This window comes from Pezoporus flaviventris, unplaced genomic scaffold, assembly GCF_033815535.1.
Source record: "Pezoporus flaviventris isolate CSIRO_AGI_PZ_B2104156 unplaced genomic scaffold, CSIRO_AGI_Pfla_v1 ptg000031l, whole genome shotgun sequence".
NCBI lineage: Eukaryota > Metazoa > Chordata > Aves > Psittaciformes > Psittacidae > Pezoporus > Pezoporus flaviventris.
The window spans coordinates 57,481,417-57,496,972 of NW_026892579.1; the positions used below are offsets into that span (position 1 = coordinate 57,481,417).

At 38.1% G+C, this 15,556-nt stretch overlaps 1 protein-coding gene across 4 annotated transcripts; it reads right to left on the bottom strand.

Moving 5' to 3' along the window:
• Positions 1-296: 296 nt before the first annotated feature.
• TRMT6 (tRNA methyltransferase 6 non-catalytic subunit) lies at positions 297-15,496 on the bottom strand. Of its 4 annotated transcripts, none has more exons than XM_061461370.1 (11): positions 15,335-15,496; positions 12,831-12,958; positions 12,290-12,399; positions 9,040-9,131; positions 8,870-8,953; positions 7,515-7,639; positions 5,900-6,264; positions 5,606-5,691; positions 2,335-2,437; positions 2,159-2,245; positions 297-1,240 (listed from the first exon to the last, which is right to left on the bottom strand). In XM_061461370.1, exons 1-11 carry the CDS (start codon positions 15,433-15,435, stop codon positions 1,067-1,069), a joined length of 1,455 nt encoding a protein of 484 aa, XP_061317354.1. In that variant the 5' UTR covers positions 15,436-15,496; the 3' UTR covers positions 297-1,066. The 4 variants fall into 4 exon arrangements, with proteins under 4 accessions (XP_061317354.1, XP_061317355.1, XP_061317356.1 ...); XM_061461371.1 differs by lacking the exon at positions 12,290-12,399 and adding an exon at positions 14,623-14,786 and having other exon boundaries at positions 15,335-15,470; XM_061461372.1 differs by lacking the exons at positions 9,040-9,131; positions 12,290-12,399 and adding an exon at positions 14,623-14,786 and having other exon boundaries at positions 15,335-15,470.
• Between the last annotated feature and the right edge of the window lie 60 nt (positions 15,497-15,556).

Here is a 15,556-nt window from a genome sequence, read left to right on the forward strand (position 1 = left end):
TCCCCAATTACTTGTAAAAAAATAAAGGCTCCCACGTTTAAATCATAACTTGCATTTCAACAGTGCTGCTCTCATTAGAAAATTTTACAGCTTTATGAAGTCTGGTTACCTGACCTCAGAGCTCCAGACTGCCCCTAAAGAGCAAGTGCAAGAATGCCCAAGCTTGTTGGCTCCACAACCTAAAGCTCCCCAACAGAAGGTTTAAGGGTGTGCAGCCAGCAAGGGTGCTCCCCTCCTAAAGCCTCTGCCAGACCTCTATTTCCCAAAAGAGGGAAAAGTAGGAAAATTAAAGCTCCTTAGGAAAAGCATCCTGTGGTTTAACTGAAATGACAAAGTGAAAAAAAATAATTAAAAAGAGGCTACACATGAAAGATAAGCCAGGAGAATAAATACATATACACACACATAGCGGTGTAAAACCATATCACAACTCCCAGGAAAATGACAGGCAATGCTAACAGAAACAAGCTGTTTAAATATCTGATATTTTAATTTCTGAACATGCACTCTCTTCTGTACTCATTTAGGAAAATGGTGTTATGCTGTAAAGTTCTGTAATTAGTATTCTCTTTTTACTGTTCCTTCGGAAAGAAAACTGATTTTTGCTGTTGATTCCACTGCCTTAAATTGCCAAACACGTTCAGGCTCTGTGTCCCAAGGGGGAGCAGATCACTACCTACAATGTGTCATCTTGATCCTGTTCTGGGAACATGGAAACCAAAGGTCCATGTGTTGATTTGGAATTCAACCTTTTAAAAACTACTTCATCATGTCCGCTTTTGGCACCAAACAAACAGAATGCTTTCACTGATACTTGAGCTTCTCTTGAACTTCTCTTTTGAAGTCACTGTGATGTTTGCTTCCAAGGGGTTTTTCTTCTCATTCTGATCGTGTATGCTGGTAAAAAGTGAGCTAGTCCTCCCTACCAGGCAGTTCTGCTGCTTTTTGCTGACAGATGTATGGCAGGTACAATTCCTGTGCTGTCAAGAGCACAGAATGTGTATTTGTTATTTTACTAACAGTTAAGACTCCTGAGATCTAAAAAACAAAATCAATTCTTCAAATGTTAACAATGGAGGTCTTGAACTTTGCATCTTTTAGATGACGGCTCTTCCATCTTCAGTGCTTCTAAGTTACTGGAATCAGATTTACCCTTATCCAAGACAACAGTTATACCAGACAGAAGGTACCCTCCACCTCCGCTCATTGTCAGTTTTGGATGGCTTCGATCTGGTAAGACCTTTAAAAACACAAAACCCAAAATAAACAAGAAAACAAGCATCTGTAAGAACTCACTCTGTAGGTGTACATCAAATTGTGTATTTTAAACTTACAGTGCAAGATGTCTTTTTTTTTCCAGCCAGCACAACAACAGCCCTTTGGAAAATGTATTTTGTCTTTAAAGGGCCAAGTATTTGATACCAGGAACCATAGAAATACATGAGATTATGGCTTTGCTGATTACTACTTATTGCCGTTCCAGCAAAACTGTAAAGCCAAGGTTTGGGGTCCATGCAAGTCCCAGTAATGTGTCCAGAACTGGTGTACTCTGCAGGAAGCCACAGCTAGTCTAACAGCATTGAGTAGTACAGTAATTTCCAGTTCTGTCACCATCATCTTTATGTAGCTACTCCTCAGGTAAGGCATGGCAATGAACCACCACTTTCAGCTACACTTTTCTGTAAATGCTTTCTCTTCAGTTAAGCTTCCTCATTGCTGTGACTGCCATCACAGGTCTACGCTCATTTACCTGTGTCCAGGACACTGTAGTGTGTTGTTCCTACCTGCACCTGCACACAGTCACCCTCGCCAAGCCTAACTTGTGTGGACATCTTCATCTATGAGTTTCCTCATTGCTCCCAGTCTGGTTGCCTGATCAATAGTCAGTAATCGCGGCTACCCTTGAATTAAGTCAACCCCCAAATAGTAATTCCTCATGGACTCCAGAAGCCTATAGGCAAGGAGAAAGTCAGGAAGATAAAAGAACCTCTCCAGAGGTGGTGAGCTGCTCAGAAATCAGACATGCTTCTGCTTTTTCATTTTTGAGAGGGTACTACTCCACATGTACAAACACCTAATTCAAACAAAGTTAGAGGAACTGGTATTTCTCATTGTGGAGGCATTTTACCCTCTTACAGCTACTCACTGTACTCCTTACCTGGTAGTTCCGTAGCCAGGTTTCAGACAGCTTTAGGTTAATAACACCGCCTCTTTCCCTCAGCTTTGTGTAACATTCTAATAATGGCTTAAAGAGAAAACAAATAGTAGGTTATAGAGCAGAACAGTCCCAAACTTTACTTAGCTGTAACAGCTAAAGTAACAAACATGGTTTACCTCTTTATACTGGCAGTAGACAACAAAAGGCCTTGAAGGAGCAACAAATTCCAGTAAAGCAAGCAGTAAAGGAGTGGGATGAAACTTGCTGGCTACAATTAAGCTGCAAAAGAAATTTCATGCACATTAGTCCTCGGCTTCTGAAACCTATTTATCAAGTGTCATTTTCTCCTACTTAGTACAGCAATCAATTATAGCTTAAATGTTGCTCATCAACATGTTTTCATGGCTCCAACAACTCCCCAAATACAAGAACAGATCACGATTTCCTACTTGCATAATTAAGAGGATAAAACACTTCCTAAAGTGCAGTATATTAAAGGCACCACAGGAGCACTCAGTTCAGCTGTGCTGAGCTCCACACTAATTCTTCCGACCCAAGAATTTGCATGCTGCTTTCTCTGCTCTAAGCCTACCCTCCAAATAGAGTTTACATTTTGTGACTGATAATTGTCACTTAGAATGGAACCTCAGTTGTGATTCTTTATAGACTGGATCATCTTTGTTAAATACAGTTTTATGTAAAAGTTATTCTATAAAACAATCCCTTAATGGATATGACTAAAAATCTTTTAAGAAGAAATTACATCCTTGCCAACTCAGGTTTTCCTTTAAAGGTTTCATATTTTATTCTCCATTCTCACATTTCAGTAACATAGTACATCAGATAGTTAAGATTCTCTACAGACTAATGTAAAGTTTTAATCAAGAAAATCACTGCTAAACTAGATTTGGTTGAGTAAATCAGTAACTTGTTCTGATGCAGAAAGATTTGGCTAATGAAACTACTCCTCCAGTATACAGATACTCTACGAGAAGACTCATCAATTTACATTTGTTCTCCAGGGGAGCATGCACTGGAGACACTGCTAAACTTCCTATCAAAAGGGAGGTATAAATGGATGTTCAATTTTCTGAACGCAACAAAGAGGTGAGACAATTCTTCCAGTGGTTTCCATTTTGGTTTTCTGCCCATTGTGGCCTTGCGAGCCATTTATTTCAAATCCAAACTTCAAAACGTTTGTGCTCAGTAATTAACCAAGCAGATCATAAAGAGAAATACTCCAAACTGAGTCTCAGGACGCTTGGAATGCTGCACTGATGCTCCCAGGAGCTCTGCCAGACATCAAGAAGGTGAGAGATGAGAGAGACTGTGAAAAATCTAATTCTGTTCCCTCATATGGCAGCACATATTGTCGTCAGCAGGTGGTCTGGCCAGCCACAAAATTAATGTAATGGGTGAGAGGGGAGGATGAGGAGAGAGGAAGGACACAGAAGGGCAGAGAGGAGGATAAGGTCTAATTCTGAACACATGAAGTGTCCGTGAACAGATTTCCACTTCTGTAGTATCAGAAAAATAGTCTATCTTAAAGAAGTCTTCTTTAAAAGAATACCAAATCCCTAATGTCTTCCTTTCCCCCCCAAAGACCTATGACAGACTTCAACTCTCATAAAAATGGAATTGAACAGATCAGTGTAGTACAAGCAATGTTTTAGCACATAACAGCACTGAAGATACAATTTAAATAAAATTTTTATCTTCTACATTAAGTAGTACATAATGTTAAAGCCAGGACCTCAGAATGAATTCTCCTAAAGCTGGTGCCAGTCTTTACCTCATGCCCAGTTCTTCTTTACTCTGACAATAAATCCTAAGCTTTCTTCCCACCTCCAGCTTTTTTTACCTATCCTTTCCCTGTTTCTCTTGCGAAACAAACCCCTAACTTCCCTGCCTGCTTCTACTCATGCACCAGGTCATTAGTTTGAAGCATTTCTTTATTCCAGGCCAATTTTTCCTGGCTTAGCAGTATGTTTCCTGCAGTTCTTGATCTAAACAAATGGTGATCTATAAAAGGCAGATGACTAAAGAAAGGTGATCCTGACTGAGCCATCTGTGACAATGCCTTCAGGCAGCCATAAACTTCTCTTCCCCTCATCATGCTGAAGACTTCCTAAAGCAAGAAATCACTCCTCCCTTCAAGTAGGTAATTTGTTACAGCTTTCATGCGTTACAAAGGGCACAAATAGTACACAAGTGATTGCAAACAACTGAACAAGAGACAAATACTAAATAGACTTCCTTAAATTCAAACTTAATCAACAACCAAAAATACTATTTTACATCATAGGAAGTATCAAATCATATATTAATTTCCACTTTGCCAGACCACACACAGACATTAATTATAATGATGACTGCAGGAGACAGTGGTAACACCAGCTAGTGTAAAACCCTAGGGCTATTTAGGCAGCTTAATGATGTTGTGGTTTAAACCAGGATCATGGTCACCCACTGCAATGGCTAGTGGTGCTCCTGCTGCCAAACAGATGTGCAGGACTTTTTACAAACCTCCTGTACCATATGATTGCTTTGGGGAACACAGAATGCCCTGTCTCTGCCTTTTTATAGTAATTCTACCACTTAAATATGCTAGATATGAATGAGCACAAGTTAAAATATTTCATCATAATACAAAGTTACACACATTTAAACATAACCAGTAAATGTGTATTAAAATTTACCCAAGCAGAACTGCTTTATTCCCAGTGAGCCAATATTATAAGATGGGAAAATGAATGTTATTAATTAAATCAACTTTACTTGATTAACTCAAATCACTTCAGCATTTGCTATGAACATCATGAACAAGTCACAAGTTAAAACCACCAAATGCTCTTACGCTACTATGGTAATACATGTTTAATATTTTTATATATTCCCACATTTATTTTTAGGAATATATTTATTATATTCATTTTAAACTTCTGATACTAAATCTTTATTTTAAATTGTTCCTTGGGAACAATCGATTCTGGCTAAAGCAGTAAAATGAAGTTATGTGTTTTCTCCTGTGTAAGAAATAAATGAGTTTCTAAGAACAACCAATCAACCCCAAACCAACAAACTTGGATCCAATTCAATAAACTTAAACCCTCAGGTTCTACTTTGCCAATTAGAATCTTGGAACTATTTTAATTGGCAATCATTTTGTATGAAATTCCTCCTGGATTCTGTTTCTCTTTGGATGGAAGAGATTTATTTCTTTTAAATGTTTACTGTTAGATCATGAAACTTCAACCTATTTAAATAACAGAAAAAAACCTCAACCAGGTAAGAACCAAATTAGACCTGAGACACATGTGGGTTGACTGCTTGCTTTAAATATAAAGAAATAAATTGGGGTATTTTTAAAGCAAAGCTTTGATTTGTTTCAAAGGAAATTATTTCCTGTAGGTGTGTTTTCAAACATGTTTCTGACTACAAACTCACCCATCAGCATTCTTCTCTCTCAACAAAGCAGCGGTTTCTAACAGCTTTTTCCTTCTCTCCCACTGTTTTCTTTGCTTTTCCCGAACCTTTGAACAACAAAACAAGTAAGTTTGCACTTTAACTGGTAACTATGTATTTTTTTCATCTTAGATGGCTTAATGTAAGGCAAAAGACAACTTCCAGAGTTCCATTTTGACACCTGATTAGGCTGTATTTCAGCATGTCTGATTCAGATGGCATTGTAAAAGTACACAGACATTGTAAAACTTCAGTAGCCACGGTAAATATTCTTACATTTTCCTTATTTTCTTTTTCTTTGTTCTCTTTCTGTTCTATATCTTCAGCATTAATGTCCATTGTTTCTTGCTCTTCTGTTTGGCTGATCTCCATAGCTGCTTCCGTAGTAGATTCCTCTTCTGTTTCCTGTAGGGAAGTCTGCTTCTCATCAATCAATCCATTGTTTTCTTCTTCTGCTAGCGCATTATCTTCGGGTTCTGAAGGCAGACTCTCTGTAGAAAATGTCCCAGAGAGCAGACTATCCACTTTGCTGAGAGGGAATTCATGAAGGTTATCAAAAAAGACTTTTGGAAATCCAAAACAACTGGTAGCAGCTCTAACAGGTCCCCCTCCTGGATACATTTGAATAATGGATCCATAGCCTACAAGAGCAAGAGAATCAAAAACACATTGGAAAGCCAGAATTTCTTAAATTGCTTAAAATTTCTAAAATGCTAAAATGTTCATTTAGAAATAGGTAAGTAAATTGCCTGGGTTTAATCTAACCTTCATTAGGTTAAAGATGCTGAAACATGCCTCAAGGTAGAAGAACTTTATTGGAAGAACAAGTTACTAAAAGTCAAAAGGACAAGGTAACTCAAAGATTCTGCATGTGTTTAGGATGAGCACAGAACATGTAAGTAGTGACAAATTGTTAGAAAAGCTGATTTAATTAAGAATTAAAAGACATTTGATATAGTATTCGTTATTTGTAACTATGGAGTGGTTTTGAGAAAAAAAATAAAGGCTAGTTTAAACAGTATTAATAGGCAAAGAATTTCTTTGACATCCAGATGCTAAAGGAAGAGATGTCAGATGTTTAAACATACTAAAAAGAGCTTTTCAATAGTTAGACTGAAATGGCATCTTATTTAATGTACTTCAGAAAGTACCCATATGGCCAAAAGTTGCTGAAACAGAAACCAAATTACAGTACAGCTGCCAGTGAGCTCCTCAGCCAACAGTCAGCACATCTGGGTGCACAACATTAGATAGCACTTCCTACCTTTCTAGGCTTCTGGAATATAACTGTGACCTCTCTCTAGTGTCTTTGACTGATTTGTAATGAAACTAAATTAACCAAGTTTGAAACATAAAAGTCATATATGACATTTTCTTGAGCATATTCTAGGATGTTTGACTTAGTTTTTAAAATGCACATTTTGCATACATTAAACCTCTGGTGCAGTGAACAAGAGGAAAGATGACATTTCCAGTGCTGTGGGCTATCTGAATTCCAGTGTTACTATTCCTGTTTTCTGCCACTGACCTTCCTGGACATCAAAAGTGCCTGGGAACAAGCAGCATACAAGCTCCTTACAGCCTTTTCTGTGCACAATATCATTATGCTAAGACAGAAACTAAAACAGACCTACACAGAGTGATAGCAACTTTAGATTTCCTATTCTTTTTTTAAATGGTGTAAAATAAATCAAACTGAAACATGAAAAATACAACTGTCTCTTATGGAAAACCAAGTATCTCTTTGAACAGTGGAGACACTGAAAGTCATTTTAAAAACTGAGAATGCATTTTGAAGTACTGCCTTTTAGACGTACCACATACATATGCGTTTCTTAAGTTTCAAGTAAGCCCTCAGTCCATACATTACTTAAGCTACCACGTTCCTCACCTCCCATTCGCTCCATCACTGCACCCAGCACAAGGCCTGCACATGTTTCCATTACAATCATCTTGTTGCCAGCACGGATGTTTCCTAAAGTTAACATCTGAGCCAGGGTGTCATACCGCAGGTGGCTGGAAGACAGAGGGGTTCAGCAATATCAAATTAGTTTTCTTAAGAGTTAGAAATACTGTGTATTAGCTCAGGAGCCTGTCAAAAAAGGATGGATTACAGAAAGATTTTCAGGAACAGCATCAGTGGTCTTCAGAGTCACCATGTGGGCACTTATAATTAACCATCTGTTAATAAAAGAGCACTAGAATCACAGCCAACAAGGAATTAGCAGGGAATGGCAAAAGTAGGATGTGAAGTAGGGTGCACATACTAAAGTGGACATCTGCTATGTCAGTGAGACAAAATATTCTTTAAACTTTGTTTTCTCTGTCAGTTTTGTAAAGAACAAATGGTATCTGGATGTATTTCCTAATCCAGTGACGTGTCCTTTGTGATGTTTATCTGTCCTGCAGCAACAAGCACCACCTGCAATCCAGGACCAAAACCAAACTCTACTGGCCACAGGACATGCACTAAAGAGACTCAGTGATGGCCAAGGAAAGGATAACTAATCTTAGTAGATAAATAAAGCTAACTGATGGAGATGGGGGAAGGAGAAGGAAAAAGATTTGGGGAACCTTAACTAACATAAATTTGGGGGTTTTAAGTCTCAGCATTTTAGATCTACTCTTACTACTTTAAAAACAACAAGTCCACTTCAAACAATGTCTGTAACAGTGAGCCATTTAATTTAGGTAAGTGAAAATCAAACACTGCTAGATCTCTGTTGTTGTCACCCCCCATCCCTAATGTTAACCACATTTTTTTAAATTCTAGAAAGACTTCTGACTGAAGAAGGTTTTGAATCCCTAACACATTAAAAACAAAAATTCATGCTTCTGGTAGGTGGCTTGTTATTTTGATTACCGAGCTAGAAAACAAGAGGTGATATGCCACTGACCAAAACCAGATCAGAAATAGCTCTGAACATGTGGAGAGCCTCTGCCTCCATAGATAATTAGCAAGATGGTGGTGGTAGGGAAATAGTGAAGCTTAGTCTAGATGCAAAAGTCTTCATCTTTGCTGCAACAGCATATTGATTCATTTTCTATATCCCATTTTTAATTTTCTTTCCATTAATAGGGAAAAAGATATGTGAATATTATATACTCCAGAATAATACAGGTATTTTGAAAGAATATTAAAATATCTTTGTTATAATTTCTTAAAAAAAAAATAACAGAATTTATATTTTTTTTATAAATTATGATTTGTCATAATTTGAAAAAAGAAACAAAATAAAAACTTACTTAATTTTTCCAGGTTCCCTTGCATAATACATAGTTGAAAGAATGCGAGTGGATGGTTTCACAATTGTAATAAGTGCCTCATATCTGTAAGAAACACACAGCAAGTCTTATTCTAAGATCTGCAAATTAGAGAACTGCTAAATATTTTCTACACCTTGAAATTCACTTACTTTTTCTTCTTCTTCTTTATGTATTTATCTTGAGCAAATTCTGTTTTGTCTCTGAACGTTGTACTGTTCTCTATTAACTGTTGAACTATTTCCTTGGAAGAGACAATTTCTTTTTATTATAGCTAGTATTTCTCGTTCATTTTATATAGAGTATTTTTTAAACAAACACTGAAAATATCTTCTTCTAGTAGAGACATGTATAACATTCATTTCTACTGACATTAACTGTGAAGTAAATTCCTACTACTCAACATGATAAGTGCAGTAATTTAATCGTCTACTTTTGTCTCTTGGTGTTCTGTAGCTACATAATGCCAGCATGAAAATGTGCAATTGAAAATGTCTATCCTGGTAATAGGGCGTTTTGTGGGGAAGGAGTCTGGTAGGTGCCAGAACTAACTCATGAGAGAGGTCAGACTCATACTGGCCCAAAATGAATTAAAACCATGATTGTTCCTTTTGGCATCAGCAAGTCATTACTATAACACTTACTGTGAAGCCTCAGTACCTAAATATTCCTAAACCATGTTGAATGTGAATGAGACTACCCTGCTTTCTCCAAGTGATTCGCTACTTTTTATTATCCTGTATTTTGAATGAGTCAGTTATGTTTATTGTCAGGTATTACAGAACAACTGACATACACTGTTAGTCTAACATTCCCCATAATAACTGGACTGCACAACAGTACCCCAAGTCTTGTGTCAATATATACAGACAAAATACTTTACAACAACAAAACAAAATAAGGAACCTGATGTCATATGTAACATTTACTTTAATCCAACTCCCTCTTTGGGTCTCTTTGTCTGACTTCAGCATCTCTATCTTTGAGGGTATCTTTTTATTCCATGTTGTCCTAGTTCTTCCCCTATAGTCTGACTACTTTGCAGACATTTTCCTTATATCACTTTGTCTGCATCACAAATTGTGCTGGACTCCTGTACCAACTCCTTGCACAATGTCAAACTCAGCATTTGCTATTTCCTACAGTACTCCCCCACTTCTTCCATGTCTATCTCCCAGGTTTTCTCAGAATTCCAGTTTTTGTTTCCTGGTCTCCTTGTTCTCACCTCCTCTCTTTGCCAAATCAAACTCTTCCTCTTATTTTTGGGTTACAGCTGGAGGGATCATTAAGTCCTCCAACAAAAAAAAAAAATGGATTTGTCTCCCTGTCTGCAATACAAGAACAAAGGCTGCAGAGTGCTGTTTTGGTTGTTGTGATCAAAGTAGTTTAACTGCTAAAATTGTAAGTTTCTATTAATCAAGAACAATAGTATAACCTGGCCCCACAGGAATTGGCAGGGGGAAGAATGACAAAAAGGATTCTTTTCAATGTGGACATCGCATCTCCTACTGCACGTTAAGAACCTGCTCCAAAATGCAGCGGTGCACATTCTTTTCACTTGCTATTGCTGCTTTTCAAGCCATTAGTTCTTAAAAGTCCTTCAAACATTTAAAAGGTAGTATTAATGTCATGAGACAACTTTTCTTTTTTGCCTTATTCTCAGAAAAAGTTAAATGTAATACCTGTGTTGTTTTGTTGGGGTTTTTTGTTAAATTTACAGTGAGGAAACTGAGGAATATTTCTCTAGAGCAAGCAACAGCCAAAAGGAAGCTGTAGCACTACACAATGCCCTGACAGCACTACATAATGCCCTGGGAGTACATGTCACTTCATGTCTTCATCCTAATAACTATCCCTCAGCACCTGGGAAGGATTTGGGAAGTGATGGGCCCCATTAACACTGAGGTTGCTTTATTTCAAGTAACAATCATCTCTAAAATGAGCCTGCATCACAAAGGCATGCCATTCACAAACATGAGTTCAGATTTTTCAGTCATTTATGGGAGAATAATATCTGTCAGTGTTCATATCATAGAATCATAGAATGGTTTGGGTTGGAAAGGACCTTAAGATCATCTAGCTCCAACGCCCCTGCCACGGGCAGGGATGCCTCATACTCTACCACATTGCCCAAAGCTCTATCCAACCTGGCCTTAAGCACTGCCAGGGTTGGGGCATTTACTGCTTCTTTGGACAACCTGTTCCAGCGCCTCACAGTAAGGAATTTCTTCCTTATACCTAACCTGAACTTCCCCTGTTTAAGTTTAAACCCATTACCACTTGTCCTATCACTACAGTCCCTGAGATGAAGGATCCCTGTCCAGCACCCAACATATAACAGAGTCTAAAATGAATATTCAGCTACAGTTCAGAAACCAGAGTTAACAAAGTAGGATATTTTAATAATCTACAATAAAAGTATGGTAGGTATATGGCACAGGCATGCTGAGGACATACAGAAAGGCCAGAGTGATCTTCTCATAATGAGATTGAATGAAAAACATCAAAGCTATCAGACTGATTAGTACATTCCTCTCAAGGAGGTAACACAACTAGCAGCACAACCATGGAAACAGAAGAAATACCAATTTAAACTCCTTGGAGCCATCCATTATTAAGCAGGCAAAAGCAGAACAGCTGCTCTGAAGAGCAGCAGCAAACAGCAAGATGCAAAAAGGAGATGAACTTGATGTAAGCATGAGCAATTTCTTATTTTTATTTGAAAGGGTAAACCAAAGACAACAGAGAATTTTGCCTGATGTGTGCAACAGAACTGGCTGCAGTGTTTTATTAACATTTAATATGGCCTCACTTCTTTTTGACAAACTGCAAGGGTAAAACTCAAACCCTTTTGTAACAGAACAAATCTCTTAAGAATATTCTTCGCTTTTGAGATGCAGATAAAACACGTGTTTTGGCATCACATGTTTGGTAGGTACTGCCTAGAGGCACACTGATAGTATATAGGTTACACAGTGTTCTTTGTTACCACTTTGGTATTCATCTATAATCTTTTCCTACACCTTTGATTAATTATTGCATAATTAATAGGTCTGTAATATAGAACCACTGATTTTAACCTTATGAACAAACAAAACTGAAAGGTGATTATGTGAACCGTCTTTCTTTAAAGGTTTTAATATTTTTGTCTTGTTATGACTTCTGATGCCATATAAATTCATAATTTACTACTGACAGAACTGCTAACCTTACATGAAGTTTTCTCTCAAAATAGCCTTTGCATTTTTGTAAAACCAGATCTTTAGGGAAATCAATGAATTGAGCAGCAGAACAAAGAAAAAGCACTGAAGTCTATGCACTGATAAAAAGAATAGCCTATTTCATAAGCTAAAATATAACCATCAAGGTAGCACAGAAATGACACCAAAACCTTATTTTTACCTGTCCTTTAATACCCTTGTCCTTCAAAGCCTTTATGTCATCATGAGTCAGTTTTTGAGACTTTCCATCGTCAACTATGTTACGATTATCTGTACCTGCTTCTTTTGTTTCTAAAGGAAAAGGATACAGATTTGTAAAATCTCCCTCTAAATATCTTTAAGTTGGAAAAACATGATTTTAGTTTCACAGAAAGCAGACTTCTCAGGATTAAACCCACATGCTTCATGGCCTTGCAAAGTATTGCCTAAGCAATCAATGAAATGTAATATGTAGAACACATCTTAATGTATATATATTCACCCAAAGTAAGGGCCAAATATTATCCCATATTAAAAAGCTTATTTGTTATGAGACTAGTGAAACAACAGATCAAGACAAAACCATGCACTTTTATGACAGAAAAAATGTTAAGTAACGTTGAGTTAACCAATGATTAATACAAAGCTTTTCTATCACCTTTGGTATCATCAAAGAAACAAATTAACTGGAATTCTTTTTTTTTTTTTTTTTTTTTCAAATATCAGGCAATCCTTTGCAATACCTTTGTTAGTCTCTTCTGTCTCTTGCTTTGGCTGGAGGTTTCCACCACTGGTTACTTCGAATGTAGTTCCATAAACGTGACCAATGGCGTTATCTAGGTAGAACCACTGCTTCTCAAAAATAATTTTTCTGAAATAATAAAAAAGTTGATGATATTAAAAGCATTATTTTTTACCATGTCTGAAACCCACAACAGTTGAAACTAAATTACAGCTTCACACATGCCATTTTTATCTATATCCTTGAAGAAAACCAGGAGGACAAGCATAAAAAGTGAAATTAACCACAAAACCACATTTAACTGAAACTGGTCAGGAAAGAACAAAGAACTTCAGTTGAGCATACAGTAAGAAGATTTTTTTTTTCCCAGTTCAAAAAATTCTATAATGACAGCTAAAACAAGTCTATACCACTTGAATTACAGAGTACCATTTGTGACAGAGAACATCAGAACAAGGGGAGGAATGAAATAAATCTGAAGCATATTAAATCTAGGCTGGGTCATGCAGAATAGTGCAAAAAGGACACAGAACGGTTTGGGCTGGAAGGGACCTTTAAAGCTCATTCAGTTCCAACCCCCTGCCATGGGCAGGGACACCTTCCACTAGACCAGGTTGCTCCAAGTCCTATCCAGTCTGGCCCTGAACACTGCCAGGGATGGGGCAGCCACAGCTTCTCTGAGCAACCTGTGCCAGTGTCTCACCACCCTCATAGTAAGAATTTCCTCCTAATATCTAACCTAAATCTACCCTTTTTCAGTTTAAAGCCATTCCCCTTGATGAGGATAAGCCTGTATTTTACAGAGCTCCTTTGAAATAACATTTGCCAAAAGACTATGAAGACAGCAGAAATGTTTAATACAAAAATTTATTATCACTTCCATTTTGATTGCACTAAAGGAGCAATTTTGATTGCACTCTTCCTCCTTCACACAAAACAAGATCCACAAAGCCTTTAACTTTCAGCCTGACCTACAAAGGTTTTCTTGCTGACCAGGGAAATAACCAATCTTGTCAAATGAAACAGGTACCAGTGTATATGCCACTCTCACATCTGAATCAAAATTTATCATTAAGAGCTCTTATTTTGCTGATTAGACTCATTACTAATTCTGAAGCTAAGCAAAAAGGTTGTGTTCTTTGTTATTTCCAGTTTTCTACTGACTGAAGAATGCAATTCATGCATATTCTTTGCATATATTATTTAAATCTCCAAGTACAATCCAGAACCTAAATAAAGTACAAGAAGAAAGTTCTGTCAGATATTACCAAATTCTTTTCATACAAAATTAACATACTTGCTCACAGAGTCTATTAATCCCTGCCAACCAGACCTTAAAAGACTAATAAAAGTTCATAAAAACTTGAAATTACTGAAAAGAATTTAGACATATAAAAAATTGCATGCATGTGCTCAAATTTTATTTTGATGACCATTCAAAACAGAACATCCAACCACAGCTATTGTCATGTGTTATTTGACTGTCCTGACCCACATCAGATTATAAAAAGGGAAAAATCAATGCAAAAGTAATTTAATTTCCTTCGTCATTTCAATGGAAATATTTACTCTCTGACTTTTTTATTCTTTATTTTACGATAAGGGTTTTAAACAAAAAGTGAAGAGGGACCCAATGCGCAGACCTTGGCAGAGCTCTGCAGGCTAACAGAGTAACTACCTGATTCTGGTGTCAGATTCTACTGGTGAACATTAAGACTGTCAATAACCAGTATTCCCAAATCCCTAGGTCTGAGCTATGTCATTTTTAAACCAGTCTCATTCAAGCATAGTACCTTTAAAGCTCCATGCTACTGAATCAGATGTCTGGCCACATTAGCCAACACTGACTTCTACACATTGGTCTATAAAATTGCTGCAACGGGAAGAGCCCAGGCTGTGTCCACTGATTACAGTATTTCCTGCTGAAGTGCAGGTGCTTCTTGCTATGCCAGTTGGCCTAGGAAAAAGAAACAGGAAACCTTTCATATCATCCTCTCCAAGCCAGTAACTATACAGACCTGACACCTAGCATCTTCCTACAGTCTAACACCGATGAGAACACTGAAGCCAATCCCTATTTAAGAAGGCAATGTTGCATCTTGCAGATATTATATGCCCCAGTGAGAGAAATATGATGGAGACATGCTTCTCAGACTGCTGCACCTTTCCTCCTCTTACAATCGGCACCCGTTTAACAACGAAAACACAAGAACAGATTAAATAACTTCCAAACTTATATAAGAAACGCAGCCAGGTGATTTTCGGGACTGTCTTTCCTCACAGGAACTGAGGCAGCACTGACACCTTTCACGCTGCCTGTCACCTCGTCCTGGTGAGGCCGTTATTCCTCACTGCATAGCAAGGGCCTGCGGGTCACAACAGCCGCACAGGGACCCCCCTTCCCTCAGGCAGGCGACCACTGGAGCCGCCTCGAAGGTGAGGGGGAGGGGAACACGCGAACCTCGGCCAAGAGGGAGACAACAAGCAGCACCGAACACCCCTCACCTCCGCCGCAGCACGGGTACCGCTTTGAAGACATCGTCCCGCTTCAAGACAGCACAGTCCCCCTCACGAATACGCGAGACCAAACTCCGCCCGTCCTCCATTGTCGCCACTCGTGCGCTTCCTCACCGGGGAGGTGGCCAGTACGCATGCGCGAGTGCATGTTGGAGGGGGAGCAGAACGAGGCGAGGCGAAGGGCGAGTGGGCGGGGTGAGATTCCCTCGG